The sequence below is a fragment of the Microcebus murinus genome, chromosome 16 (assembly GCF_040939455.1).
Source record: "Microcebus murinus isolate Inina chromosome 16, M.murinus_Inina_mat1.0, whole genome shotgun sequence".
Classification (NCBI taxonomy): Eukaryota; Metazoa; Chordata; class Mammalia; order Primates; family Cheirogaleidae; genus Microcebus; species Microcebus murinus.
In genome coordinates, this window is record NC_134119.1 from 35,387,327 (window position 1) to 35,414,855 (window position 27,529).

Genomic DNA, 27,529 nt, shown 5'->3' on the forward strand with positions numbered 1-27,529 from the left:
GCCCAGGCAGAAGGGCTGGAGTTGGATGGGCTCAGGCACAGTTTGTCTCTGGTACAGAAGGTTCAGATGCAGACAGGAAGTAGACGTGGTGGGAGCGTGTGAGGTTCTCTTCTGACTGCTATTTTCTCAGGGGAAAAGGAAGCAAGCTCTCAGAGTAAGGAGAGAGGAAAAGGTAGAGTGAGTAAAGGAATTGCAAGCTAGCAGGCACTCTTAAAGGCCTGCCTGAGATCATGAATTTGAAGCACGATTAGTCAGCAAGTGTGGTTGTCTTCCCCCCCCCCCCCCAGCCTTGTATGGCTGCCCCGGTGCAGGTGGAAAACAGAGTTTTGGGGTTCTACCAGGCACAAAACCATGAAGAGAGAGGAGAAGACCACCTGAGTATAATCAAAGGAGTGGCTATCATGATGGACCGGTAAACGAACAAATGAATGGTTAAATGCAGGGGACAGAGGCGACACGGGTGGCCACACGCAGGGTCTGAGAGCCCAGGAGCAGCGCGGTCAGAGCGTGTGGGAGCCGGCCCCAGCCTTTGCTCCCTGCCTAGGCCGGACCGCCCTGGCCACGCAGGGCCGCGCTGCGGGGCGGCCGGCAGGGGGCGCGCGGGGACGGCCGGGACCTGCTCTCCGGCCTCAATCCGGCTCCGCCTCCCCGGCCGAGTCCGAGGTTTAAATTCCGCTCGGCAACCTCCGCAGCGAGAGGAAGGGCTCGGCTGTGCCTCGGTACAGCCAATAGCGCATCAGGGGCGGGGCCGTGGCGGCGTGCGTCCCGCCCCTTCCTGGCGTTGGGAAGGAGAGAGCCAATAGGAGGCCTGGGGCGGGGCGGCGCGGCCAATGGCGCGGGCTGGTTTGATTCAAAGGTGCATATAAAGCGGGTCCGCACGCGCCTCGCTCCCGAGAGCCGACCCGTCCGAGCTACGCCATGGCTCTGCGGCCCGAGGCCCTGGACGAGCTGCCCGCCGACTGCCTGTCGCCGTGCGGGCCGCCCAACCCGGCCGAGCTGTTCAGCGAGGCGCGGCGCCTGGCGCTGGAGGAGCTGCTGGCCGGCGGCCCCGACGCCTTCGCGGCCTTCCTGCGACGCGAGCACCTGGGCCGCTTCCTGAACCCCGACGAGGTGCGCGCCATCCTGAGCGCGGCCGAGCGGCCCGGCGGGGAGGGCGCGGCGGCGGCGGCCGAGGACTCCTTCGGCTCGTCGCACGACTGCTCGTCGGGCACCTACTTCCCGGAGCAGTCGGACCTGGAGCCGCCGCTGCTGGAGCTCGGCTGGCCGGCCTTCTACCGGGGTGCCTACCGCGGCGCCACGCGCGTCGAGGCGCACTTCCAGCCCCGCGGCGCGGGCGCCGGCGGCCCCTACGGCTGCAAGGACGCGCTGCGCCAGCAGCTCCGCTCGGCGAAAGAGGTGAGCGGCCCCGCCGGCCCCCGGTTGGACGGGACACCCTCTTCAAGAATGGGAAACTGAGGCCTGTTGCGAGCGCTGGCCGGGTGGTCCCGTGGTCCCCGACTCACCCCAATCTGCATGTCTCTCCTCGGAGCCCAGATCCCCGGGCCGCTCCTCGTGGCGGCGGGTAATGAGAGGAGCCTCGATCCCCAAGGATGCGAATTGTGCCAGGGTTCCAGCTCCTAACACATATATCTCCCTGGGGGAGGGACCAGGAAAATTCCTAGTTCCAAACTTCAGTTAAAATCAAACCAAATTGTCCATCTTCCCGCCTGTCAACCAACAGAAGAACCCACTTTCAGGAGCTTCGTAGGAGATGCATTACCAAAGAAGCACATTACCGAGGGAAAAGTTCCTGAAAGATGGACTCCATATAACTATGGGGTATTAGGGATGAATTATCATTGCTAATTACTTCCACACATTTTATGTTGTAGATGGCAGATAAATACAAGAGTGGCATAGTCTGGGTCTGTTCCAGTTTGCAGTGGCCTCCTGAAATGCAGATATGGCTGCATTAGGCCTGTCCATTCATAGTGGATTTTGGTCATATTGTCTGTCTCTTGGTGTGGCATGGTATTGGGGTGCAGTGGGAGGTCTTTTCTGCCTGCCAGCCAGGATGAAGCTGAAGCAGGGTTCTGGGGATCAGGGAGGAAGAATGCAGCACACCGGTTGGTGTGGTAGGTAGGGTGTGGTGGCAGACACCTTAGTCCAGACTCCAGGGCCATAGTCAGCTTACTTGCTGATTGGCAGTGCCCAGGGTCCTGGCTGTCTGCCTATGCCAGGGACATGGCAGGTTAAGCCCCAGGTCGTGGTAAGACTTGGTAGGGCAGGGACCTGAGTGTGTCTGCCTGTGTGTGAAGATATCTATGTATGAAGTCTAGTTGAAATACCCAAGTCCAGGAATAAGCCCCAGCTCTCACTGGTGTTCCTGATCTTGGTTGTGCTTCACCTGACCTGAGGGTTGCAGTGGTAGTGGATACAGTGACCTAATGCCTTGCTTTCGGGGAAGTGGGTATGGGGTGCAGCTAGGCTGGGGTCAGCCCTGGTGCTTTGGGTGGGCTGAGGGTCCTTTTGATGCAGCAGACATTTTACTTGTGGGTTCAGTGTGAGTAAAAAGATGGAAAAGGCAGAACTGTGGGGTGGTTGTGCATTCTTAAAGCTCACCTTCAGGAGGACTTGAGCACATGGAACTTGAGAAAAATAAGGATCAGGTCTCCATGAACGAGAGAGATGGATCGCACTAGTGGCTTGTTCAGCCCCAGACTTTAATGACAGTGAAGGGTCCAGAGTCCAGAGGGAAACTGTCTGTAAACTCACACTCTGATCTTGGAAGGGGTCGAGCCTGGAACTCGCACTATCCTCCATCCTGTGCACATTTTGTATTAGTGACATTTCTGGACAGAACCTCCTTCCCTCTTTCTTCTAGTGTAGCTACCTACTCTTCCCTCTGAGATTCTATATTTGGAACATGGGCAATTTTAACTGAGAAAGGTGGTGCCTTACCTTTAAATCCAGTTAGTATTTTCAGTGTATCTGGCATCTGCTGAATTACTTATTCAGTGCCTACCGTGTATCAGCTACTACCAGGAGCTGGGGCCACCGGGGAAGGCACGATCCTTGCCTGCACTTGGGAGTGGACAGTCTGCTGGTAGGAAGCATTGAGAAGGTTGCTGAAGAAAGTCTCATGAGTGGCAGTGACCTGGGAGCTAGGTGGGGCTTGCCAGCCCAGTGGGTTAGGACTGGCCTAGGGTTGTGAAAGGACCTGGCATGTTTGGGGGTAGCCACATTCCCCACAGCTGGAGCAGAGAGTGCATGAGGGTTAGAGGAGGCTGGAGGGGAAGACTGGAGCCAAGCTGTTGAGGGCTTTGGGCACTACCAAAGGAGCATTGGGGACCATTGGAGGAGGAGGAGGGGAGCGTGATCAGATTGCTGTTCGTGAGCACTAATTCTGGTAGGAGCATGAAGGAGGATGGGTTCGAGAGGGGGTGAGATATGTTGGGTTGGTGTAAGGGGGAGGCCTTAGGGAGCTATGTATGAGAAGAGGGTCTGCACTAAGCCAGTGCTGGCAGGGAAAGAATTTTAGGTGGAGTTGACAGGACTCAGTGATTGGATGGGCTGGAATGGCTGGGAGGGGCAAGAGAGCAGGCAAGGCTAGGAGAGGAAATATAGGAAGAGCGGAGGATTGAGATTGTTTTGTTGTTTGTGTGGGCAGTGATGCTACCAAACTGGAATACAGGAAGGAGAATGAGGCTGAGGGCAAGGGATGCTGAGATGAGTTGGGCTTGAGACCATGCTGAGTTTGAGGTCCTGGAGATCGTCTCTTTTGGTTAAAAACAACAAAAAGCCAGGTACTGTGGTGCATGCCTGTAGTCCATCTACTCAGGAGGGAGGCTGTGGCAGGAGGCTTGCTTGAACTTTGGAGTTCAAGGCTTTGGTGTGCCATGGTGTGAATAGCCACTGCACTTAGCCTGGGCAACATAGTAAGACTCTGTCTCTTACCAAAAAAAAAAAAAAAAGTGCTTTCTCCCTACCAGACATTGTTCTAAGTAATCTGGAAGTAGGTGTAAATATCATCCCGGTTTTACAGATGGTAGAACTGAGGCATAGAGAAGTCGTTACCCTGATGTCGTCAGCTAGGGAATGAAGGAGTCAGGATTGAAATTGAGGCACAGAGTCTCCGAACCACCGTTAGCCACCATGGTCTGGCATGTGCAGGGTCAGGAGCCTGTGGTCAGCTGGACAGAGGCATGCGTATGGGTGGAGAGAGGTAATAGAGAGCAGGTCTGGTGGCTGGCCAAGTGCTACCACTCTAAATTGTGTACACAGAAGTGGCTGCGTCACTCTGGCCACATCCTTTAAAATCCAGTACCTGTGACAGCAAGGACCCTGAAGGTGCGGGTCTCAGGTTGTTTTCAGGATGAAATGAGAAGCTGTGTTCTGATGGCAAAGGTCCCTAATGATGATATGATCGAGCACTTCCAGTGGGTCCGTTTCTGTGCTAAGCCCTCTACCTGAATTCTCTCTTTCAACACTCCCAACCCTGGGAGAAGGCCACAATTAAGAAGAGACTAGGGGCCGGGCGCGGTGGCTCACGCCTGTAATCCTAGCTCTCTGGGAGGCCGAGGCGGGTGGATTGCTCGAGGTCAGGAGTTCGAAACCAGCCTGAGCAAGAGCGAGACCCCGTCTCTACTATAAATAGAAAGAAATTAATTGGCCAACTAATACATATAGAAAAAATTAGCCCGGCATGGTGGCGCATGCCTGTAGTCCCAGCTACTTGGGAGGCTGAGGCAGGAGGATTGCTTGAGCCAGGAGTTTGAGGTTGCTGTGAGCTAGGCTGACGCCACGGCACTCACTCTAGCCTAGGCAACAAAGTGAGACTCTGTCTCAAAAAAAAAAAAAAAAAAAAAAAAAAGAAGAGACTAGGCACAGAGAAGTTAAGTAACTTGCCCAGTGTCATACAGTTAGTATGGGACAGGGCTGGGTCCAAGCCCAAGTCTACCCAGCTCCAGCTCTGGAGCCCCCCGCCCTCCAATCCCACTGCACACAGCCTCCCTGCTATGTGGAACGATAGCAGGTAGTTGGTAGTTTCAACAGGCTGAAGGTTTTTAACAGTTTGTGATTTGGACTCTTAATTTCTATGTTGCATATTGAATAAACAAGAAAATGATGATGACAGTACTAGATCTCTACCTTTCAGGAAGAAGACAGGGGTGGTCACTTTTTAGAGGAGGAGGTGTCAAGCTGGTGGAGACCCTCCTCAGCCTATCACACTGGGAAGGTTATTTATGATCCCAGGAGAATGTAGGTTCCTGGGGTTTACATTTTGTAAATTAGCATCCCCATCCTCCAGGAAAGATAGGCCCAGATATAGGTATTTCTGGTACCTGGAGCAGAGTAAGTACAGGGGACTCCTTTGGTGGGTGAATGAAGGAACTTTGAATTCCACATGAAAGGTCCCACATGATGACCCAGAGGTTGGTCCAGACTGCAGGGGAGCAGGGTCAGACCCAGGTGTGTGCCCTGTAGCTGTATTTGCCCTTGCTGAGGAGGTCTGAGGACCAACCTGGATCCTCAGGAGTGTCTCTGGAAGGAGCTAGGATATAAGGCTCCATGATGAGGGTACGGGCACAGGGGGCCAGGGTCACTTGGCAAATGGCAGGCCTAATCCTGGCTTTGCAGCCTGCATGGGTGGTTCTGGGGTAGGTGTCATCCAGCAGCTGTCTGACCACACAGAATCACCCGGGTGTCTGACACATAATAGGTGCTCAGTAAATACTGTAGAGGCCTATTGTCTGTACCTTTGCTCATTCAGCTACGCTTTTAAGGTGGAAATGGGGGGAGCAGAGAGAGGTAGGAAGAAAGAAAACAAAATATTTTGTATAGTTGAGGTGATTCTGTGTCTGACTTTCCAGTCGGCAAGTGTTTGTCCCGGGGCGGGGGTGGCTGGGGGTTGTGACTCTGCCAGCCCCTCTGTTGGCTCCACTTCTGTACGCCTTTCAAAGTGTGGACGTTCTGCCACTCTGAGTGAGGTGCAATGTTTAAGAGCACACAATTTGGCCGGGCGAGGTGGCTCACGCCTGTAATCCTAGCTCTCTGGGAGGCCGAGGTGGGCGGATCATTTGAGCTCAGGAGTTCGAAACCAGCCTGAGCAAGAGCGAGACCCCGTCTCTACTATAAATACAAAGAAATTAATTGGCCAACTAATATATATAGAGAAAAAATTAGCCGGCATGGTGGCGCATGCCTGTAGTCCCAGCTACTCGGGAGGCTGAGGCAGCAGGATTGCTTGAGCCCAGGAGTTTGAGGTTGCTGTGAGCTAGGCTGATGCCACGGCACTCACTCTAGCCTGGGCAACAAAGTGAGACTCTGTCTCAAAAAAAAAAAAAAAAACACACAGTTTATGTTTAGCGTGGCTTGAACACAGGCTTCCTGCTTCCTGCTGCTCAGCTGAGCTTCACCGAAGCTGGAGGAAATACTGCTTTGGACCTTTTGAGAGCCCACGTGCTTGCTTCCTAAGGGCTTTTTCAGATAATTTTGGACTATACAGGAGTTTTTCCTTACACACTTGCTGTAGATCCACCCCTACGCTACTCTTATCAGTTGATGACTCGTTCAGCTCCTTGCTATGTCAATCAGTGTCTGGCTGGGCTGTGACCTCCTTTGGCTGATGTACTTCTGATTTGGCCGTCTCGCTGGTCCTGGTTTGTGAAGGGGAGTTCAGAGACAAAGCTCACCCCACCAGGAGGTTCTGCACCCCTTAGAGCCATCACTCTCACCAGCTGCTTATTCCCTATGCTCTTGTGCTCCCCAGAGGGCACTTTTGCTATGACCTCACCCTTGGGCATCCTCTCGATAACCCAAGCATTAGTAATGGTGATCATTTCATTGCTGGATTGTCCTGCCAGAGGAGTAGCAGCTGTGGCATCTGGCGGAGGCCCTTGGTGTGTGTATGGATGCATCCGAATTAAGGCTCTCCCAGTCTTGCTCAGCTCTCCTGCGTTACAGTAGAAACTGTGCAGTGTGATCAGTTCCTGTTCCCGATGCTGGTATCAACCCAAAGCAGGGCTTCTCAACCTCGCCACCGTTGCCACTGGGGCTGAGTAATTCTTTTGTCCTGGGGGTGGGGGGAGGGCTGTCCTGTGCACTGTAGGATGTGTAGCAGCATCCATGGCCCCATCACTAGGTGCCAGTAGCATCCCCCCAAACCACCACAAGTAGTCATGACATTGAAAACGTCTCCAGAGATGGGAGTGGGGAGTGATTGCTTAATGGTCACATAGTTTCTGTTTGGGGTGATGAAAGAGTTTTGGAAATAGTGGTGATGGTTGTACAATATTATGAATGTAATTAATGCCTCTGACTTATACACTTAAAAATTATTAAGATGACAAATTTATGTTATGTATTATGTATTTTACCACAATAAAACAAATGTCTCCAGACATTGCCAAATGTCCTCTGGGGGCAAAATCCCCCCCCCTCCCCAGTTGTGAACATTGTGAAGTTCTCACTAGTGCATCATTATAGGATGTTACCCACCAGACTAAGCGGGGCTACTGTTTATTCCTTCCTTTTGATTTTGTATGTCAGGTTAAGAATTTTAGAATTTTTAGTTGTTTCTTTTTTAAAATTGTGGTAAAATATATATAACAAACTTTCCTGTCTAACCATTTTTAAGTGTACAGTTCAGTGGCATTAAGTACATTCACACTGTTATGTTGCTGTCACCACCAGCCAGCTCCAGAACTTTGTCACCTTTTCAAAGTGAAACTCGGTGCCCATTAAACACTAGTTCCCCATTCCCCCCTCCTCCCAGCCCCTGGCAACCACCATTCTGCTTTCTGTCTGCCATTTCTTTATTCTTCTTGCTTGGCATCCATCAGATGATTATTCTCTAACTCCTTTATGGATAAAAGATATGTTCTGTTAGGGGGGAAAAAAGCAAAAACCAAAAATATACTGGGGAATTCACTTTAGAAAAAAATCTTGATGCAAATGATATAACCTCTGGAGGGGACTTTGGCAATATGCACATTGACCTACCAATTCTACTTCTATATATCCATCACTACACTGGCAAAGATACACTGGCAAAAATACGAATAGACGTTTGCAATGGGCTATTTGTTGCAGCACTAATAATAGTAGCAAGTAATAGCAAGACTAGAGAGGGCTCAAATGTCCATCAATAGAGGATTGGCCAATAAACTGATCCATCTCTGCAATGGGGTACCCGGCAGCTCCCAGAAGGAATCAGACTAGCTCAGTATTCTGATGTGAAGTGTCTAGAATTGCACTGACCAATGCAGTAGCTGTTGGCCACATGCGGCTATTTAAATTTATATGAATTAAAATTAAATAAATTAAACGTTCAGTTCCTCTGTCATCTTAGAAAGTTCTTTTGGGCCATACTAATCTAGAACAATGTGTGTAATATGCTACTTCTTACCTATAGGGGAGATATGAACATACATACATATGTGTATACATAATACACATACCTAGTATACTTGTTTATATTTAAACAATGGAAGAGTAAACCAAAAACTAATTGAAAGTATCATCTTAATGAGGGGAGGGACAAGGATGGAAGTGGATATCTCTGAATATACTTTGTTTTGTAGATTGGTTTTAGAACCAGGCAAATGTTTTATGTAATTATGAAATACAAATAACTCAAAATGATAAGCCCTCCCTGCCTCCCAAAGTTCCTGACGCTTTTCCCTTCCTTTGGACAAGCCCGTCCACCTGTGTACTTCATGCTGCAGCAGCACACGGGTGGCGGAAGTGCAGCTATGTGTGGCCAGTCCCTCTGCAGGTAGGTGGAACACTGGCTTCTGCTGCCCCTGCCTTCCTGGAGAGGCAGTGCAGGCTGAGGCTCGGCCAGCACTTTCATCTGATACCAGTTGCTAGTGTGATAGTAACAGCCTGTGAGACCTAGGGAAAACAGTGTGCACAAACAAATTTGGGTTTTGCTGCAGAAATTTATGTACTTTTTTGTTTTTAAACCCTGAAGGTGATATCAAGACAGTTATTTAGGCTGGGTACAGTGGCTCACACCTGTAATCCTAGCACTCTGGGAGGCTGAGGCGGGAGGATCGCTCAAGGTCAGGAGTTCAAAACCAGCCTGAGCTAGAGCAAGACCCCCGTCTCTACTTAAAAAAAAAAAAAAAAAGAAAGGAAAAAGAAATTAATTGGCCAACTAAAAACTTATAGAAAAAATTAGCATGGTGGCACATGCCTGTAGTCCCAGCTACTTGGGAGGCTGAGGCAGAAGGATTGCTTGAGCCCAAGAGTTTGAGGTTGCTGTGAGCTAGGCTGACACCACGGCACTCTAGCCCGGGCAACAGAGTGAGACTCTTGTTGCAATAAAAGAAAACCAAAAAAAAAAAGGCAGTTATTTAAAGATTTTTACATTTCAAGGATCAACAAACATTGAGGAAAACTATTAATACAAAAGAAAGGGACCACATTCAAGAAATATTGTAATGTTTACATTGTAAACTTCTAAAAACTTAAGACAGCTATGAGGCAAAATAAAGACATTTTTATACAAAAAAAATAGAAATTTTTAAAGTGATCCCAAGGAGATCACTTCTGTTCTATTAAAACATGTAATGAATGGGGAGAAAATATATCTTGCTTTTTTTGGCAAGAGGGTCTCCAGGACAGTAAGGAGAAAGGATCAGCGGGTGCCGTGGGTCAGCACGGGGAGCTCAGCGGCCAGGCTGTTGCCGACCGCTGCACAGGACTTTGGTGGAATTCCAGGATTCCAGGCACCTTGCACACCTGACCTTGCTTTGTGACTCTGAGTGAGAAGGGAGGGAAACTGAGGTGCAGTGAGAAGGGGTGATCGGCACGAACTTCCTGCTTCGTGCCGAGGAAGAGCTGGAATGAGAACTGGAATGACTGGCCCCGAGTGGCCCCATGGGCCGCAGCGATGCCTGGTCAGGGCTCAGACCCGCCCACTGAGATTGCATGAATCACGGACTTCCCAGAGGGGCCTTGTTTGAGGACAGCAAGGCTCGGGTGGAATGGCTTGCCCAGGGATTGTGGCAGAATTGGGACTAAGAATATGAGTAGCTGCCACTTGAGGGCTTCTAGATGCCAGGAACTGCCAAGCATCTCTCATTGGCTGAACCAGCAAAAAGTAGAAGATAGGTGGTACTGATCAGCCTCCCTGGTGGGCTGGAGCCTGTGTACTTTATGAGATTTTCTGCTGATCCTCTTAGGATCTGTGCGAAGCTCCCAATCACATGATACTAATTTGGAATAATATTTAGTCTAGTACTTTTCTTATAGATGGCTCTAGAGTCACACAGACCTGGGTTGAAATTCCAGCACCTGCATTTGCTTAAGTGTGCCACTTCGAATAAGTTACCTAACCTCTCCAGGCTTTAGTTTTCTCATCTATAAATTGGGGATAACAGTTAATGGGGTTTTAAAATCTCTAGATAGATATCTCTTAAGAGCTTTTGTGCAAGGAGGCAAGTGGAAGAGATTCCAGTTTTACGTGACAGTCAGTCTGTGACCTTCCCAAAGACCTAGAATACCACAGTGATCTCTGCTCTTCAACTTCCTGGGTCCCTGAGTCCCTTGGTACAGCAGGGGATAGTTGGACTGAGAGGGGTGGGCTTGTGATTTGTCACCCAAGATGATGACGTGAGACGTGACATGGGCGAGGCTGCTCCAGATGAGGCTGGAGAAGTGCAGGGACAGTGGGTAGTGGGCCAGCTAGCAGGCTTCTGACCAGCTGGATGCTTCCTCCAAAGTCTCATGCCGTGACGGATTTGCACTGAGTTGCAGATGGGTGTTGACCCTAGCAGGGACTCTCAAAAGTCACCACGGGCACAGCTTTCCAGCTCTGAGAGAGTGGGTGGGCTCTGGGCAGCACAGGCTAGGAGAGGGCAGTGCCCACCATGACTGCAGGCACTTGATGGGCACGGGCTTTCTGCCTTCCAGACATGTCTTACCCTTGTCTGCCCTACATCTTGCCTTAGGGAGTGGGAACAGTGACCGATGTCTACACCATCTTTCAAGTTCAGGTGTTCTTCTGGGCCCAGCAGTTCGCAGCATGACACCTAGGAGCTGTGTCCTGCCTTGGAGACCAGGGCCTGGCTGGCTTGTGGATGAGTCCAGCGAGTTGCTCAGCTCCGTGAAGAGACTGTCCAGTCCAGCCCTGGATCTAGTTCAGCTGTGCAGGGCCTGGGCCCACGAAGGCTGAAGGGGGAGAAATAGGGGAGTGGAATGAGGTTTTAAAGGAAGGCCAATTGCTTCCACTAGTAGGACTGCTCCTCCTTAAAAGACAAGGACTTTTCTTTTCTTTTCTTTTCTTTTCTTTTCTTTTCTTTTCTTTTCTTTTCTTTTCTTTTCTTTTCTTTTCTTTTCTTTTCTTTTTTGCGACAGAGCTGAGCTCTGTTGCTGGCTAGAGTGCAGTGGTATCATTATAGCTCACTGAAATCTCAAACTCCTGGGCTCAAAGCGATCCTCTTCCCTCAGCCTCCTGAGCAGCTGGGACAACAGGTCTGGCTAATTTTTCTATTTTTAGTGGAGATGGGGTCTTGTTCTTGCTCAGGCTGGTCTCAAGCTCCTAACCTCAAGTGATCCTCCTACCTTAGCCTCCTAGAGTGCTAGGATTACAGGCATGAGCCACTGTGCCTGGCCCAAAAGACAAAAGCTTTTGAGAATCCCACTTTAGTAAGGAAGGAGGGGATGTTGGGTATCAGGGGTGTCAGAGGAAGAAAAAGCCTCCATCAAGCCTCTGAACACCATGAGGGTGTGAGGGACCAGTCTTCAAATCCAACACACAAGAAAGGTTGAGGCTTTAAAATCAAACAGTGAAAGGAATAGCAAATGAGGTATTGACTCACCATATAACAAAGATGTTGCTATATAATTGTTTTGTTAAGTGGTGAATCAAAATTCAGTTTGGCAGGTGCCTTGTGCTGTGGGCCCAGGTCCCTGTCCCCAGCAGCTCTGTAACCGGGCCAGCTGGGCAGGGCTTCTCTGGTCTCCGCTCCAGTAGCACCTGGGGGTGTGCGAGTTGGCCTGTCACACTGTGTTATCCCTGGCTCATCTCCTGCTCATTAGACTGGGTTCTCAGGGACAGAATTGGCCCTCAGTGCCCAAGATGTGCCTGGCTCAATCCGGCTCACACCGAATGTTTGGAAGAATGGGGAGTTGGAGAGGCAGGAAGGTGTGTCTATGTTTTCCTGTCTAGCTTTGCTTGTGAGCTCTGCTCATTCTCACACCTGCGTATTCAGATCCTCCTTGTGAAGGTTTCACCACTACCTCGAAATCAGTTTCGAAGCCTCTCTCTGAAGCTTGTTTCTTTTTCTGTGGACCTGAGCCTCCGTCTCCTGTCCTCTGGGCCCCTAGCCCGTGCAGTCCACCTGGGCTCTCCCACGGCCTCTTTCCCTCTGCAACCCTCATGCCTTCTTGCCGGGCCTGTCATGGAAACCTGCATGTCTGATTCTTCTTCTGTCTCTAGTCCTCCTACTGCCGTTGGTTAACCTAAGGAGCATCCACCCCCCGCTGCGCTGTGGGGCCCGTGTTGGAGAAGCTGGGGCCACGTCCCAGACCTCCCCCAAGCGCTTCCAGCATCCGTTTCTTCTGTCCTGTTGGATTATCACTTGGAACTCGTTGCTCTTATCCAGGCAATGTGAGGAAGGAGGTTTATTATTGATTCCTTGATTGACATTCAAGGCATTCTGTGATCTTGCTCATTCATCCACCTTCCCCAGTCACGTCCTGTGGCTCCCTTTCATGCATACTGCACGTTCCAGCCAAACGGGTCCCTACCCCGTCCGTCCCTACCCCTTCCTCTGTCGTCACGTGGCCTCCTGCCAGAGCGCGTCCATCACTGCAAGGGAAATGATTTCCTGCCTTCCCCCAAGGTGTACCCCTGATTTAATTGCCTCTTACGGAGGGTATAATTTTGCTTCCCTGTATCCTGTGTCCCCTCCTAGAGGGTGAATCAGGTCTGTGAAAAATTCTTCATCATCTAGTACAGTGCACAGCCCATAGCAGACTGCGAAGGGGTGCTGGCTGCATACCTGAGCACCTGTTCCATGCCTTGCCCCAGGCCAAGCCCCTTTTGTGCTTTGTCTCACTTAATCCTCACAATAGCCCTGTGACCTAGTACCATCATGCATATCTTCCAGAGGAGGAAACTGGCTCAGAAAGATTAAGCAACTTGCCCAGGGTCACACAGCTAGTAAGTGGCAGAGTGGGGTTCTATACCCAGGCCTTTCTGCCTTTTAACAACTGTGTTATGTAACCTGAGTGAATGGAATAGATCCAGTTCTCAAAATAGGACATTGTAAAAGCCACTGAAGAATATGTAAGTTTCTGAAGATGCCACCAGTTCAGAAAGAGCACTACTTTTAAAATCCCTCTGTCCGGTGGGCTTTAGCCCTTGCCAAGAGCAGCTCACAGCTGGGGCATCATCAGGATTGAGGAGGGGATGGGAAGGCAGGCAGAGGGATGGCTGGTCTCTGACTGCGCACAGCAATGACTGCCCAGAACGGTGTTTCAGAGTCCCGATGAGACTCCTGGGCCTGGAGTGCAGGAGAAAGATAGCAAAATTGCCTCTTTGCCTTTGCATTTCTTCTTTAATCCCCAGATCCTTAAGGGCTAATGATTGTCAGGTCTCCCGTCCTCTGAGTCCACAGAAATGAATCAGTCCCATTCAAGGGCCTCTGCTCCAGTGGAAGGGCGAGACCTATAAGGGACAATCTTACATGCAGAAGAAGCGCTGGTGTGATGCTGACAGACACAGGATTTTACCGTGGCAGTGGGAGTGAGGAGAAGGCCCTACAGCTCCAGACTGCAAAAGAGCTCCGGAACCTTGGCTTCCTAAGCTAACACCCTCAACCTCCAGTGTGGTTTGTAGGGACTTGTTTCTAAGCCTGGATGTTTTGAAACCACCCCCACCACGAGTTAGCTGAAGACCGCAGTTTTAAGCCTGCAAAGGGTGTGATTAGAGGCTTTGTGGCCAGAGCAGCCTCCCTTTAAAGAGCAAGGAAGGCTGGGAGGTGTCTCCCTGTGGTGGCTTGTCTGGGCAGCCCTGCACTGGACTGGCAGAGGGGATAAATGAGCAGATATAAGAGATCTTTCATGTCTTGCACTTTATGTGAGATAGTCATTTAGTTCTCTATACCACCCTAGTTTGCAGCTAGCGAAACAGACAGTTGAAACAGCTGTAATTTGCCCAAGCACACATGGTTAAGAGGTGGCTCTTAGCTGTAGTCTGATGCTGGGTGTGGCACATCAACTGGGAGGCATGAAAGGAGCCATGCTGGGGGGAAGAGGGGACTGGTCTGAGCTTGAGGGCAGAATCCTTAGGAAAGAAATGTCCCCCTGTTCTTGTTGTGGGCTTGCGCTGTGGATGGATACCAAAGAACTGCAGAGAGGAGAGGCTGGTGCTGTGGAAGCTGTTTGGTTAGAGCCCATGTAGCAGATGGCAGGAACGGCCTGGCTGGCGGAGGGAGTGGGATGCTGAGTCGTGTGCAGCACTAGGGGGACAAAAGGTGGGAGAATTGGCATGCCTAGTTTGATTGCTTTTAAGCCATCAGTTGGGGGCATATGGGATGTGCCTTTCTAGATCATACTAAGAGAGTCAGAGGTTGTGATCCATAGTCAGACAATAATTCAAATCATAGATTTTGAAGATGCTACCCCCAGAAAGGAATGCAGAGAGAACCTAAGGTTTTATTGACAGGAAACTAAAGCCTGGTGGAGAAAGCAACATGCCTAAGATGATGGTGTGTGAGCCACAGCATCCGGGCAGCCTGTTGGTCTGAACCAAGGCTGTGAGACACAGGGGTTTTAGTGAAGGAGCAGAAGTTGAATGGAGCAGGTTCGTGGGAGGGCAAGGCAGGGGATTAATCTGTATCTCTGGGAACTTTTCCAGCGTGGAGGAGAGTGGCTGGATGGCAGTAGGGAGTGTTAGCTGGGCCAAGTCAAGGTTTGTAGGATACAGGGCCTGAGTGTCTTTGGAGATGGAAAGAGTCCATGGCGAGGGGAAAACTGACACTGCAGGAGGTGAAGGAAGGAAGGATCACTGTAGGGTGGGGTCCTTTCCCAGCTCGAGATGGGCTCCAGGGGTCAGACAACGAGCTGTAAGGCTGTGTGTTCTTGTGAGCTGACAGCTTGCTCTTCCCTCTGCCTTACCCCACAGGTGATTGCAGTGGTAATGGACGTCTTCACAGACATCGACATCTTCAGAGACCTGCAGGAGATATGCAGGAAACAGGGAGTTGCCGTGTATATCCTTCTGGACCAGGCTCTACTCTCTCAATTTCTGGATATGTGCATGGATCTGAAAGTTCATCCGGAGCAGGAAAAGGTTTGTGGTACACTGTTTCCATCTTCACCACAATCAGCAAATGTAACTGAGCATCCATGATCTGCTAGGCACTTGGTGGTGGTTTCCCTGTTGACAAGTGAGCAAAGTCCCCTGCCTAAAGTCTCACAGGAAATGAACGATACATGTGACCTGGCAGTTCCACTCTTAGGTATCTACCTAAGACAAGTGAAGACATATGTTCACACAAAAACTTGTGTATGAATGTTTATAGTAGGCTTATGCCTAATAGCCAAAGGGTAGAAACAGTCCAATATCCATCAACTGATAAATGGATAAATAATATGTTGTCTGTTCATACAATAGGATATTATTCAGCCATGAAAAGGAATGAGGTGCTGAAACATGCTACGACATGGATGAACCTGCAAACATTGTGCTGAGTAAAGGGAGTCAAGCACAGAGGCCACAGGTTATGTGATTCCATTAAGTCCAGAGCTGGGAAATCTATAGAGACAGTAGATTAGTCCTAAGTAGACGCCTTAGGGCTGGGGTTGGTAGGAAGGATGGGGTGATTTCTAAAAAGTGCATACTTTTTTTTAAGGTGATGAGAATGTTCTAAAATTGACTTATGATGATGGTGACATATATCTATGAATAAACTAAAACCCCATAGAATTGTGCACTTTAAATAGTGAATTGTATGATGTGTGAATTATATCTCAATTAAACTGTTGAAAAGAAAAGACAGGATTCAATACCTCGGCATCTCCCCTGTACTGTGTTGCCTCTTAACAAAGCCTGGCCTAGCTCTCCTGTCCAGGGCCTGGAAGCCGCCCTGGAAGCTGCTACTTTTGACAGTAGCTCCAGGAGGCTCCACTTTTAATCATGGCGACCAGCATTTATTGATCTCCTACTCTGTCTTTGGTATCACTCTGTTCTCTTGATGGTACATAACTTAATCCTCGCTGCAGTCCTATCAGGTAAGTGGCATGATCCCTGTGTTTCAGGTCAAGAGCTGGTGACACAGAGAGCCCAAGTGTCCACAGCTACAAGTAGCAGGCCTTTGCCTTCATTGCCTGCCTCCAGCCCATGTTCATAATGACTGGCACGTGCTGCTGCTCATCTCTCATTATAAAATTAGACTCTATGTCCATGTCTCCAATCATGGAAATAGTTTAAGTGTTGAAATGTAAGGTTACACAACTCAGCTACCTAGATTTGTTTAGTGGAAAGAAGCAAGAAAATGGTCATGTTTATTACAGAACTTATGTCTTTAAATTAAGCAATTTAACCCATGAGCTTTGGAACTTAATTTGTTCATTATCTGTTTGAACACCTACTATGTGCCATGTGCTGTTTTAGGTACCAGAAATAAAGCAGTCAGCAAAATGAACAAAGAGTTTGGGCTTTGTTGCTTTAGGTTACTCTAATTTGCCATCTTGTTATTATCAAGCAGTTTGGTTTGCAAAAGTTTGGCTATTTAAATTCTCCCGCAGAGTTCTCGTTGGCTGTTTCCTCTATGAGAGAGAATGGAGGATTGGGTTTAACCTAAGTAGTTACCTGTCACTGATGTCACAAAGCAAATTCATGATGGAGGTAGGATTGGGGCTTAGAGACTGAATAAAACCAGACAGCTGTGTAACCCAACAGTAAATTAAAGAATGAAGTCAGGCAAACCGAAGGAAAATACATGTTGGCATAGAAAAGAGCATTATCATCTAACCAAATGTCCAGCCATGACTATTCTTATACAGAGCCAGGTGAAGAAATTGAAGGTGGTGTCAGTGTTTAATTTCAAGGTGCTCTTTCTATAATTAAGGATGTGTGCTAGCAGGAGAAAAATCAGAATAGTTCTGACTGCAACTTTGATGAAGTGATTGGCTCTGATTCATCTACTAGGCAGAAATCTAGGTCTATTTCCTAATTCAGTTGCCCAGTGTTGGCTGCTGCCTTAATGAGTGTCCAAATCCTCTGCAATAGGGTTTAAAGAATGTCTATACTTCTGGCCTCCCAAATTATTAAAAAATTTTAAGTTATTATGGGTATATAATAGTTGTATATTCTTTCCTCAATTTCGTAGTGTCTTACCTTTTTCATAGACAAGCACTGTCTTTACAGGTTGCTGCTTTAGCCTGGGTGTGTCTACTCTTGCTGTTTGGGGGCTGGCTTTCCCGAACGTGCCCTTACTCTGCAGCTGGTTCAGAACATTGGGTTGTCCTACCTGCAGGAACTTGGTCACACATGCGTGTGCAGGTGCTCAGACATGCTTTGGCCACAGTCACAGAGTGTGCACAACATTTGGATATGTGCCAAAGGGAAAGATACACAAAACCACACCTAAATCTGCCCATATGGTATTTTTTATGCTTTTTATTCTATGTTGATCCTTTAAGGCTCAGCTTAGGAGCCGTCACTTCCTCTAGGAAGCTCTCCTCCTGCCAATTCCATTTGTACCTCTATGAAATGTCCTAGTTTGTTTTTAAGTTTTCATTTTGAAATAATTTAAGATTTATAAAGGAGTTAAAAAATATTATAAGGAATTCCTAAATACTCTTTGCCCAAGTTTTCTACATGTTAACATCTTACAAACCTCAGTCACAAGTAACAAAATCAGGAAAATAAGTTTGATATAATACTATCTAATCTGTAGACCTTATAAATTTCACCAGTTGTTCCATTAATGCCCCTTTTCTGGTCCAAGGTCTGATCCGGAACCACACCTTGCGTTTAGCTGTCAAGTTTCCTTAGCTTCTTTTAATCTGGAACTTTTCCTCCATCTTTCTTTGTTTTTTGGGGACTTGATGCCTTTTTTTCTTTTTTTTAAGAGATGGGGGTCTTTCTATATTGCCCAGGCTGATCTTGAACTCCTGAGCTCAAGTGATCCTCCCACCTCAGCCTCCTGTGTAGCTGAGATTATAGGTGTGTGCCACCATGCCCAGCTGGGTCTTGACACTTTTGAAGAATGCTAGCCAGTTATTTGTAGAATTTCTTTCCTCAAGGTTAAATTCAGGGTTATGCGTTTTGATAAGAATACTACAGAAGCAGTATTATATCTTGCCATACTTTTTGTTTTGTCTTTTGTTTTTAACTTATTTTGAATAATGATAGTTCACAGAACTTGCAGAGATAGTATAGACAAGTTTCATTCATGTACCCTTTACTCAGTTTCCCCAGTGGTTACATCTTATGCAACTTCATAGGACACTATCAAAACCTGGTATTTGACTGGGTGCGGTGGCTCACGCATGTAATCCTAGGACTCTGGGAGGCCAGGGCGGGAGGATTGCTTGAGGCCTGGGGTTCAAGACTGGCTTGAGCAAGAGTGAAATCCTGTCTCTACAAAAAATAGAAAAATTAGCTGGCCATGATGGTGTGTGCCTATAGTCTCACCTACTCAGGAGGCTGAAGCTGGAGGATCATTTGAGCCCAGGAATTTGAGGTTGCAGCGAGTTATGATGGCACCACTGCACTCTAGCTGGAGCAACAGAGTAAGATTCTGTCGCAAAAAAAAAAAAGGAAAGAAAAAAACCCAGAAAACCTAGAAATTGACACTGGTACACTGTGTGTGTGTAGTTCTGTGCCATTTTCTCATCATATCATGTACATCAAGACACAGAACTAGTCTGTCACCATAATTCCTTTACGGCCCCGTCACTGTCCCCTCTGTGCCTCACTGCCACCATCTTTAACCACTAATTTGTTCTCTATTTCTATAATTTTGTCATTTAGAGTCTATTGGATAAATGGAATTGTATAGTATATGATCTTTTGAGACTGGCTTTTCCCACATCACAATGCCTTTGAAATCCACCCAAGTTGTAGTGTGTGTCCGTAGTTGGTTCCTTTTTACTTTTGGGTACTATCATGTGATATGGTTGTGCCACAGTTTAACCATTCACCCACTGAAGGACTTTGGGATAGTTTCCAGTTTTTGTCTATTGTGAATAAAGTTGCCATGAACCTTTGTGGTGAGGTCTTGGTGTGGACATAGGTGTTCATTGCTCTGGTATGTCTTACTATGACTTTTTAATTATTCAGTTAGTTTTCTCTCTCCTATTCTAGTCCTTGAAGGTAAGGAGCATGCCTTCTATCTCTGTTGTCTCACAGCTTGGCACAGTGTAGGGACTCCAGGTTTGTGGAATGAATGAAAGAACCAAACATCTTAAACATTTTATTTGAATGTATAGGATTTCTAACCATATAGAGCTCCAGAGAATGCAGATTATCTTAGTCTTTTGCATACCATTGTGTATACATTTACATGTGTCATTTGACAGGATATTATGTATATACATGTGCAGTATAGGGCCCCATGTAGTACCAGTGTTCCAATTTGGTAATTAGGTACTTGTAGATATGACATTGTGGATTAAGCCTCAGCATCCTACGTTAGAGAAGGCTTGTCCTGTGTTCTCTTCTCCATACCCATTATAGGGTGGGGGGATGAGAGGCTGTACTGTTAATCTGATGTGATGCCATAAACTAAAGAGTAGGAGAAAGATCAGCTTAGTTTCCTTCAGCTTTTGCTAAAATGTTATCTAGAATATTTTCTTTGATGATTTTATCCTCTACATTTTGCTTCAGAATCATTGCTTGGATTCTGTCGTTTAGTATCCCAAAAAGGTAAATAAATCTTTTAGAGCAAATGTACACATGAACTGAGGCTCTCACAAATAAATATAGGAAAAGGACATATGAGAAGATGGGCCGAGTGTAGGAGTGACATTACTGGAGTCCTGAGAACTATCTGGCTAGCATATCACGTGCGATGCCACTAAATGGTGACCCTAAGCCATGGATCTGCCAATAAATTTGTCAGGGAAGTGTAAACTAAGCCCTCTTGTCTTCATCATTTGCTCACCAGATGAGTGTTGCTGAAGTGTTCGTTTCTTTTTCTCCCACTCCCCTGCCAACAGCTGATGACAGTTCGTACTATTACGGGAAATATCTACTATGCAAGATCAGGAACGAAAATTGTTGGGAAGGTTCATGAAAAGTTCACGTTGATTGATGGCATTCGCGTGGCAACAGGCTCCTACAGGTAACTTTCTAACCTGTTCATTGCTTATTAATCTAAACTCTTTGGAAGAAACATGTCATATAAATGTAAAAGTTTCATTTTCCTCTCAATGAGAGCTTTTATGGCCATTCTGATACATGCAAGTGTGTATATATGTGCGTGTGTGTGTGTGTGTGTGTGTGTGTGTGTGTGTGTATGTATGTGTTGGTTAATCAAAGCCTTCTTCTGTTGGAGGTAATCAAGGTGGAGGTCACCTCCCCTGTCCCATGGTCCATAAGATTAAAATGTAGAAGTTAAACCTGCCTCAAGGTCACACAGTCAACAAGTCCTAGATTTAAGCCCTGGCCCAGGTGGATGAATTGGGGGTTAATGGTGACACACAATCTCGAGTCCTTGTTCTGGAGGGACCCCACTTGCCCTGCTCACTTGACAGTAAGGGCAATTGCAGGCTTCAGTATCAGTGTTGAAGGCAGAGCCAAGGCTGTCACCTGCAGACTTACGTCATTTACTTAGCTTCTAGCCTGTAATTCAGAGCTTTAGTCTAGAAAATACTGATCATGTTTCTGACCACACCTTTGAAGTTTCCCTTTGGCAGTGGTATCTTAAGGTAGAGAGCAGGGAGGTTGAATAGAGGGTGGGCATACTGAGTGGTGGGTACTAATCTCCACAAGTTGTGCCACTTACGTGGCTCCAGTGGTTGTGTGCTTTGCTACTTCTGCATTCAATTGGCTGATAGTGTGTAAGAGGTGCGATTGTAGAGTTTTAAAAAGAAAAACTCATTTTTGAAGAAATGTGTGTCCCTGAATGATAATTGCATGTCAGCCGTGGGTAAAGGTGGAAATGTGAAAAGTTCATGGAAGATGAGGCTGTAAGATTAAGAAATTCTTGATACTTTTCAAACAGTACCATCATTGCTCAGAACAAAATTCGAACTGTTTCTTGAGACTTGCTTTTTTGTAGGAAGTTTAAAAGGAATAGGAGGAAACTATATTTTTTTATACAAAGTAGGATTTATCTGTATCAGTGAAACTTAGCTACAAATGGTTTATGGCTGTTCTAAAATTTTTTTTAAAAGTGCCCTCTGCAAATGATATATGCTGCCATTGATGACGATGATAGCTTCCATTTGTTGAGGACAATTTATAACCTTGATGTTGGATAGGTGCTTTGTTTATATTATCTCATTTCAAAAGAATCTTCCTTCTCAGGTTTTGAAGGCAGTTCTCAGGTGGAATTTGCACTAGCTGAGATTCTTGGTGGCAAGAGACAGAGTTGACGCTATGTTTTATGATCTCATTTAAAACCTACTTCTGGTATACATTCTGTACCAGTGGGGTGATTGCAAGTGTAATAAAGCTAACTGAAACTACTTTATGCAGAATGAAACTTATCTACTTACAGAACTTGGAAGTGTAGGAAGGTACAGCTGCTTTTCAGCTCATTTTGACCTAGGAGCTGTACCTTGATTAGAATACTGTCCCCTGGCTCTGCCTCTCTCTAGTTGATCTACGTTCCCAGGCAGGCTCTCCCTTTGAAGGCAGAGATCCTGGCGTACTTACATGGCCTGTGTCTCCCAAAGAGTGAAACTCTCTTTCTCTCAGTACTGCTATCAATCCTGAAAAATTACTTGGCCCTGGTGGGGTCACATGTCCCCCTGGATGAATCCCAGCACCCCACGGAATAGGATCTCTGGCTCACCTGGTTCACATGCAGCCCCATTGTGATTGGAGAGCATGCAATAATAAAAGCTTTCTTGGGTAGGCGTGGGGTGTGAGTTCTGTTAGCAGAGGAAGGCAAAGGGATTCCTGCTGGACAGGTGAGGGCAAATGGCCACAAATCAGCTCTGACCATGTCTTGAGCAATGGTGGTCTGTGAAAATGGCAGTGGTATATGAGGTAGCAAGGGGCAGGGCGTTAGCAATTTGTACGGACTGGGTCTGACCTGGGGTCCCGCAGTAGCTCCCTGCTGTGACATCTCTAGCTGGTTTCCTTACCTCTAAAATGAGGGCGTTGGCCGAAATATTTCTAGTTTTTAAAAACTCTGAGGCGGAGGACTGTGTAGGTTTCAGCGTGTTGATTAAGCAGTTGTCCTTTTTACTTTTGTGTGAACACATATATATGTTAATACATATGTTAAGGCTAGTTGAACGCATGCTCTATGGTAGGTATGCTATCACTAAAGTTGTGAATCTTATGTGGCAGGATATCTAGGCTATATTATTCAGATTGACAATAAGTAACCTAAAATTGCTCATTCTTACCAGCTTCTGTTTGTTTTTAATCCTTCAGTTTTACATGGACAGATGGCAAATTAAATAGCAGTAACTTGGTGATTCTATCTGGCCAAGTGGTCGAACACTTTGACCTAGAGTTCCGAATCCTCTATGCCCAATCAGAGCCCATCAACCCCAAACTCCTGTCTAACTTCCGGATCAGCAACAAGTTCGACCATCTGGCTGACCTAAAACCACTGTCCAAGGAGCCCACGTTGGGCAACCTGCTGCGGATGCGGCTGGCCAGGCTCTCGAGCACTCCCAAGAAGAGTGACCTGGACTCAGAGGCGCCCAGGGAGGGCAAGGCAGGGCCCAAGCGCCGTGACTCTGAGTCGTCCACCATGAGTGAGGAAGACCACTTCACCAGCCACAGGGATGAGCTGCGGGGCAGAAAGGCTGCCGACGTGGCCACACAAACAGAGCCAGGGGAGGAGGTGCCCGCGGTGCACATGAACGAGGTGGGAACACAGGTCAGCGCCAGCACGGCGTGTGCCGGCACCCAAGCCGCGGTCTCCACCAGGGCAGCGAGCTCCCAAACCGTGGTTTGGTCCAGGTCGGCCACCACGCAGACTGATGTGGACGAGAACATTCTCTTTTCTCAGGGAACCCAGTCGAAAGAAGGGTCGCCCGTCTCCAGAATGTCTGTGTCGAGATCTTCCAGTTTAAAGTCTTCCTCCTCTCTGTCTTCCCAAGGCTCCGTGGCAAGCTCCACTGGCTCCCATGCTTCCCTCAGAGCCGCCGACATCCACAGTCCTGGATATGCCAAGTACCTGGGCACCCCCCACTTGGATCTGTACTTGAGAGACTCATTTAGAAACCTGAATAAAGAGCGGCAGTTTCACTTTGCTGGTATCAGGTCCCGGCTCAACCACATGCTGGCCATGCTCTCGAGGAGACCATTCCTTACCGAAAACTACCTTGGCTTTAATTCTGGAAATTTTAACAGAGCGTCAGTTAATTTGCTTGCTATCAGAGATCTAGCACTTTATCCTTCTTATCAATAAGAAGCCAGGCTTGACATCATCAAAGCTTCCTGCTTTAAAAAATATCACGTCCCTAATTGCCTTTCTTTCACCTGACTTGTAGTCACCTTGGCTGTCTTTGAATTCTATAAGCTACACATTCTTTTTATGTGCTTTTGTTTTATTTTTCCACGTATAAACCAGGTGTTGGTTTCATGGTTTAAACACTACAGGTACAGGTTTTTTGCACGATTTTAATACAGTCATGTACTACATAATGATTACATGGACCACATGTACGACGGTGGTCCCATAAGATTATAATACCATATTTTTCTATGTTTAGATACATAAATACCATTTTGTTACAGTTTCCTATAGTATTCAGTACAGTAATATGCTATACAGGTCTGTAGCCTAGGAGCAATAGGCTATATCATATAACCCAGGTGTGTAAGATGTCATACCATCTAGGTTTGTGTAAATACACTCCATGATGTTCATACAATGAAGAAATTGCCTTAAAGATGCATTTCTCAGAACATATCCCTGTCATTGAGTGACCTGTGACTGACTGATCGATATCTCTTAAAGAGAATGTTTGGGTGTTCTAAGGTCAATTCAGGTAAGAAATACGTTTCGCATTTTTCTTAATTTGTGTGTTCTTCTGTTTCAGAGGTTTGGATCACCACTGTTTTTGTGATCAAAATCCTGTTTAGAAAAACAAAACTGTTTCTTGTTTATCTCTTTAGAATATCTGTGTTCTTAGCATTAAATAAATATAAACAACTTTTGATTGCTTGGGTACTTTTATTCCCCCTCTCTCTGGCACTTTTTTCTTTAAATCTAGGAGTATGTCACAAATGAATGCACCTATTAGATACATATGCAATTATTCTTACATTGTCAGGGTGGGGAAGAAGTAGATGATCCAGATTGTAAAAGAAAGGGAGAATATATCCATTTAAAACTTAGGAGATATAAAGCTAGATTTAGCATTATACCTTCATTAGCTTTTTGAATATTAATGCTCCTCTATAGTTTGAGTGAGGAAAGTGGCCAGAAATAGCAGGCCTTCGCATGTGCTCTGGCTGTTCTTTTTTCAGAGGAGGAGCCTGAGCTACTTCCATTTGGATCTTGGTTTTCTGCTGCTCTGCCAAAGGAGGCTCTAGCGTACATTCCTGGATTCATCCCTGATATTAGCTCTCGTGGCCCCAAGGACCTCGTTTCATCAGATGGGTGTTTTGACAGTGACTTAGCAATCCGATATCCTGGAGTAGGGGCAAAAGAGGACACTGACAATTATCCTAGATTCCTGATCCAGTGGCAGGCAATGTAACTGGTTTCTACACCCTGCTAATCAAGGCTGTGCAATCCTGTTTTCGTCTCATTCACATGGACAGACAAAAGGAAGAGAGTTAAATGCTGGCTTCTTCCTTCTCTTGATTTGGCTAGAGAAAAAAAAAAAGATTTATAATAGGGGAGGGCATTGTCTGCCACCTAGAATGCTGATGCACCCGGTCCTGAGTGCTTCGGCACTCATGCATGTGCCAGGACTGTCTTAGGATGACCAGGTTATTTGCTGGGTTAGTGCTGTAATCTGGCCATGAAGCAAATGTAAGGAAACTGGTCCATATCTGGTTGTAAACAACTCTGAGCTAAGCCTTGAATAAATATATTGTTATTCGAAATCATTTTACAGATATAGGTCACTTTATTATTTTTCAGAGACACGGTCTTGCTCTGTCACCCATGTTAGAGTGCAGTGGTGCAATCTTAGCTTACAGTAACCTAAAACTCCTGGGCTCAAGCAATCCTCCTGCCTCAGCCTCCAAAGTAGCTCGGACTACAGGAGCACCACCACGCCTGGCTAATTTCTACATGTTTTGTAGAGACAGGGTTTTTTTTGTTTGCTATGTTGCCTAGGCTGGTGTTAAACTCCTGGCCTCAAGTGAGGCTCCCACCTTTCCCTCCCAAAGTGTTGGGATTACAGGCATGAGCCACTGTACCTGGCTAGGTTTAGGTCACTTCATGTGTGCCATCTTTGATCCTCACAATAATGTAGTAGAGAGCTACGTAGGTTAGACAGTTCTTATTTCCAATTTTCAGATGAAACTGGCTCAGATGAAGTAGCATATTGAAGAGCATATGGCTTATAAATGGTGACACAAGAATTTAAACACAGGTTTCCAGATTCTAAGTTCAGTACTGTTAAACACATGGAGTATGGAGGCATTGGAGAGTGTGCCTTGAGAAATGGCAGTCAGTGCAATGGTAACTGGGAAACAAAAACTTAGCCTCGGTAACAAAGCCCTCATCCATGATAGTGTATTTTAATTCTGTTTGAAATTTTAACTTGATGTTCGGAACTGTTAATAGGATTACACAGTAACGGTTCTGTGTTTAGTTTGGGAAATGCTGGACCAAATAAATTCAAACAGGGTTCTTTCCTGCAGGACTACTCAGGACTTTGAGGTAACGATCATAGTGACAGAGCAGGCAGGTATATGGCCTCGCAGAAACTTATCTGAGCACAAAGTCCTCTTTTTGTGGCGAAAGGCTCAAAACCATTATGCTCTGAAAGTGTTGCCAAAAATTAGAAATAAGAGCGAGAGATACATGGAATCCTAAGAAAATAGCTCTGTCTCTCAGAATAAGCCAAGTTTTTCTGAGCTCAAGAGTGTTACTATAGGGCAGAGTCTGCTACAGTGCTTGTTGGAAATGTTTATTTCTGGGCCCACTCCCAGGGGACAGGAGGGCAAGTGTGGCAGCCCATATGGTTTAAAAATATTTGTTACCCCTCCCTGGGAGAGCATTATATTCCTCTATCGTTCTGCTGTTTGATTTGGCCATTACAGACTTGGCTGTAGATATTTCAGGAGATATCTCTTAAAGGTAACTCACTTTTAGAAAACAACCCCAATATCACTAACACACCTAAATAACTTTGATAATTTCTTATTATTTCTCAATTTCTCAATATCAAATAAATATTCATTGTTCAAATTCAGTTGTCTCTTTTATTTTATTTTTTTCTCCCTGATGGTTTGCCTGAATTAGAGATCAATCCATGCAATTTTAAGGTTAACCCAATCCGACTGTAGGATTGACATTCTTTTGTAAAACTTAAGGAATCAACTGAAGAGATGGCCACCCCACCTCTGTAAGCAGTTGAGATGGGGAGTGTCTGTCTATCTTTAGTTACCTAGAGGACCTAAAATGATTAACAAGAAAACCTAAGGTACAAGGTTTGGTCAATTGAAAGTTACATGAAGGGAATCCAAGGGTGAGGGCTACAAAATGGAGTCAGGAATGAGGCTAAAAGTGCATGCCACGACATACACAAATACTTTGTGTAGGCTGTACATTTAACTAAGCTTTCCAGTAACCGAGACAGAAAGAAACTTGGTGAAATGTACCATTCACAATATCCTTAAGATGAAAGTTAATTCAGCTACAGAAAGAATAGTGATTCCTGGTACTAAGATAAGAATTTCTTACTAGGATCTTCTCATAAAAATGGGACTGTGGAGCATTCTGATAAGCAACGTCCTGATGATAATGACAGATACTGTGGGGTGTGCCCAGGCCGTAAACTGCACAAGGGCAGTTGTCTGAAGTATGAGTTTGTTAGCATGGAACATATACCTTGTGTTGAACACAGTTAAGCATTGTCAGGTTAGGCTTTCCTGGTGCCACACACGTAGATGAATGCCCCAGGTTGCCTGGCAAAGTTCCAGTTTATGTCTTTTATCCCCAGATCCCATCTGGTTAACACCTTTTATTCTCGTAAGTCCCATTTGAACAGTAAAGCACATGCTCATCCTACATGGAAAGCACTCTGCGGACCTGAGGAGGCCTTCCCCAATTTGACTGACTTCCTAGAATTGCATGTCCCTTAGGCCAGTGCGACAGAGGCACCACTGGCTGCTGAGTGCCTTTCTCAGTGATTCTCTCCACAACTCTGTACCCACATCTTTGAAGGTAAGCAAACACTTTTGTTTGTGTGAATACGTGTGTGAACG

At 46.7% G+C, this 27,529-nt stretch overlaps 1 protein-coding gene across 1 annotated transcript; it reads left to right on the forward strand.

Annotated features, from left to right (window-relative positions):
• The first annotated feature begins 887 nt into the window (after positions 1-887).
• On the forward strand, positions 888-25,177 carry FAM83D (family with sequence similarity 83 member D). Its single transcript, XM_012755101.2, has 4 exons — positions 888-1,395; positions 15,122-15,289; positions 20,167-20,291; positions 22,559-25,177. Exons 1-4 carry the CDS (start codon positions 919-921, stop codon positions 23,544-23,546), a joined length of 1,758 nt encoding a protein of 585 aa, XP_012610555.2. The 5' UTR covers positions 888-918; the 3' UTR covers positions 23,547-25,177.
• The last annotated feature ends 2,352 nt before the right edge of the window (positions 25,178-27,529 follow it).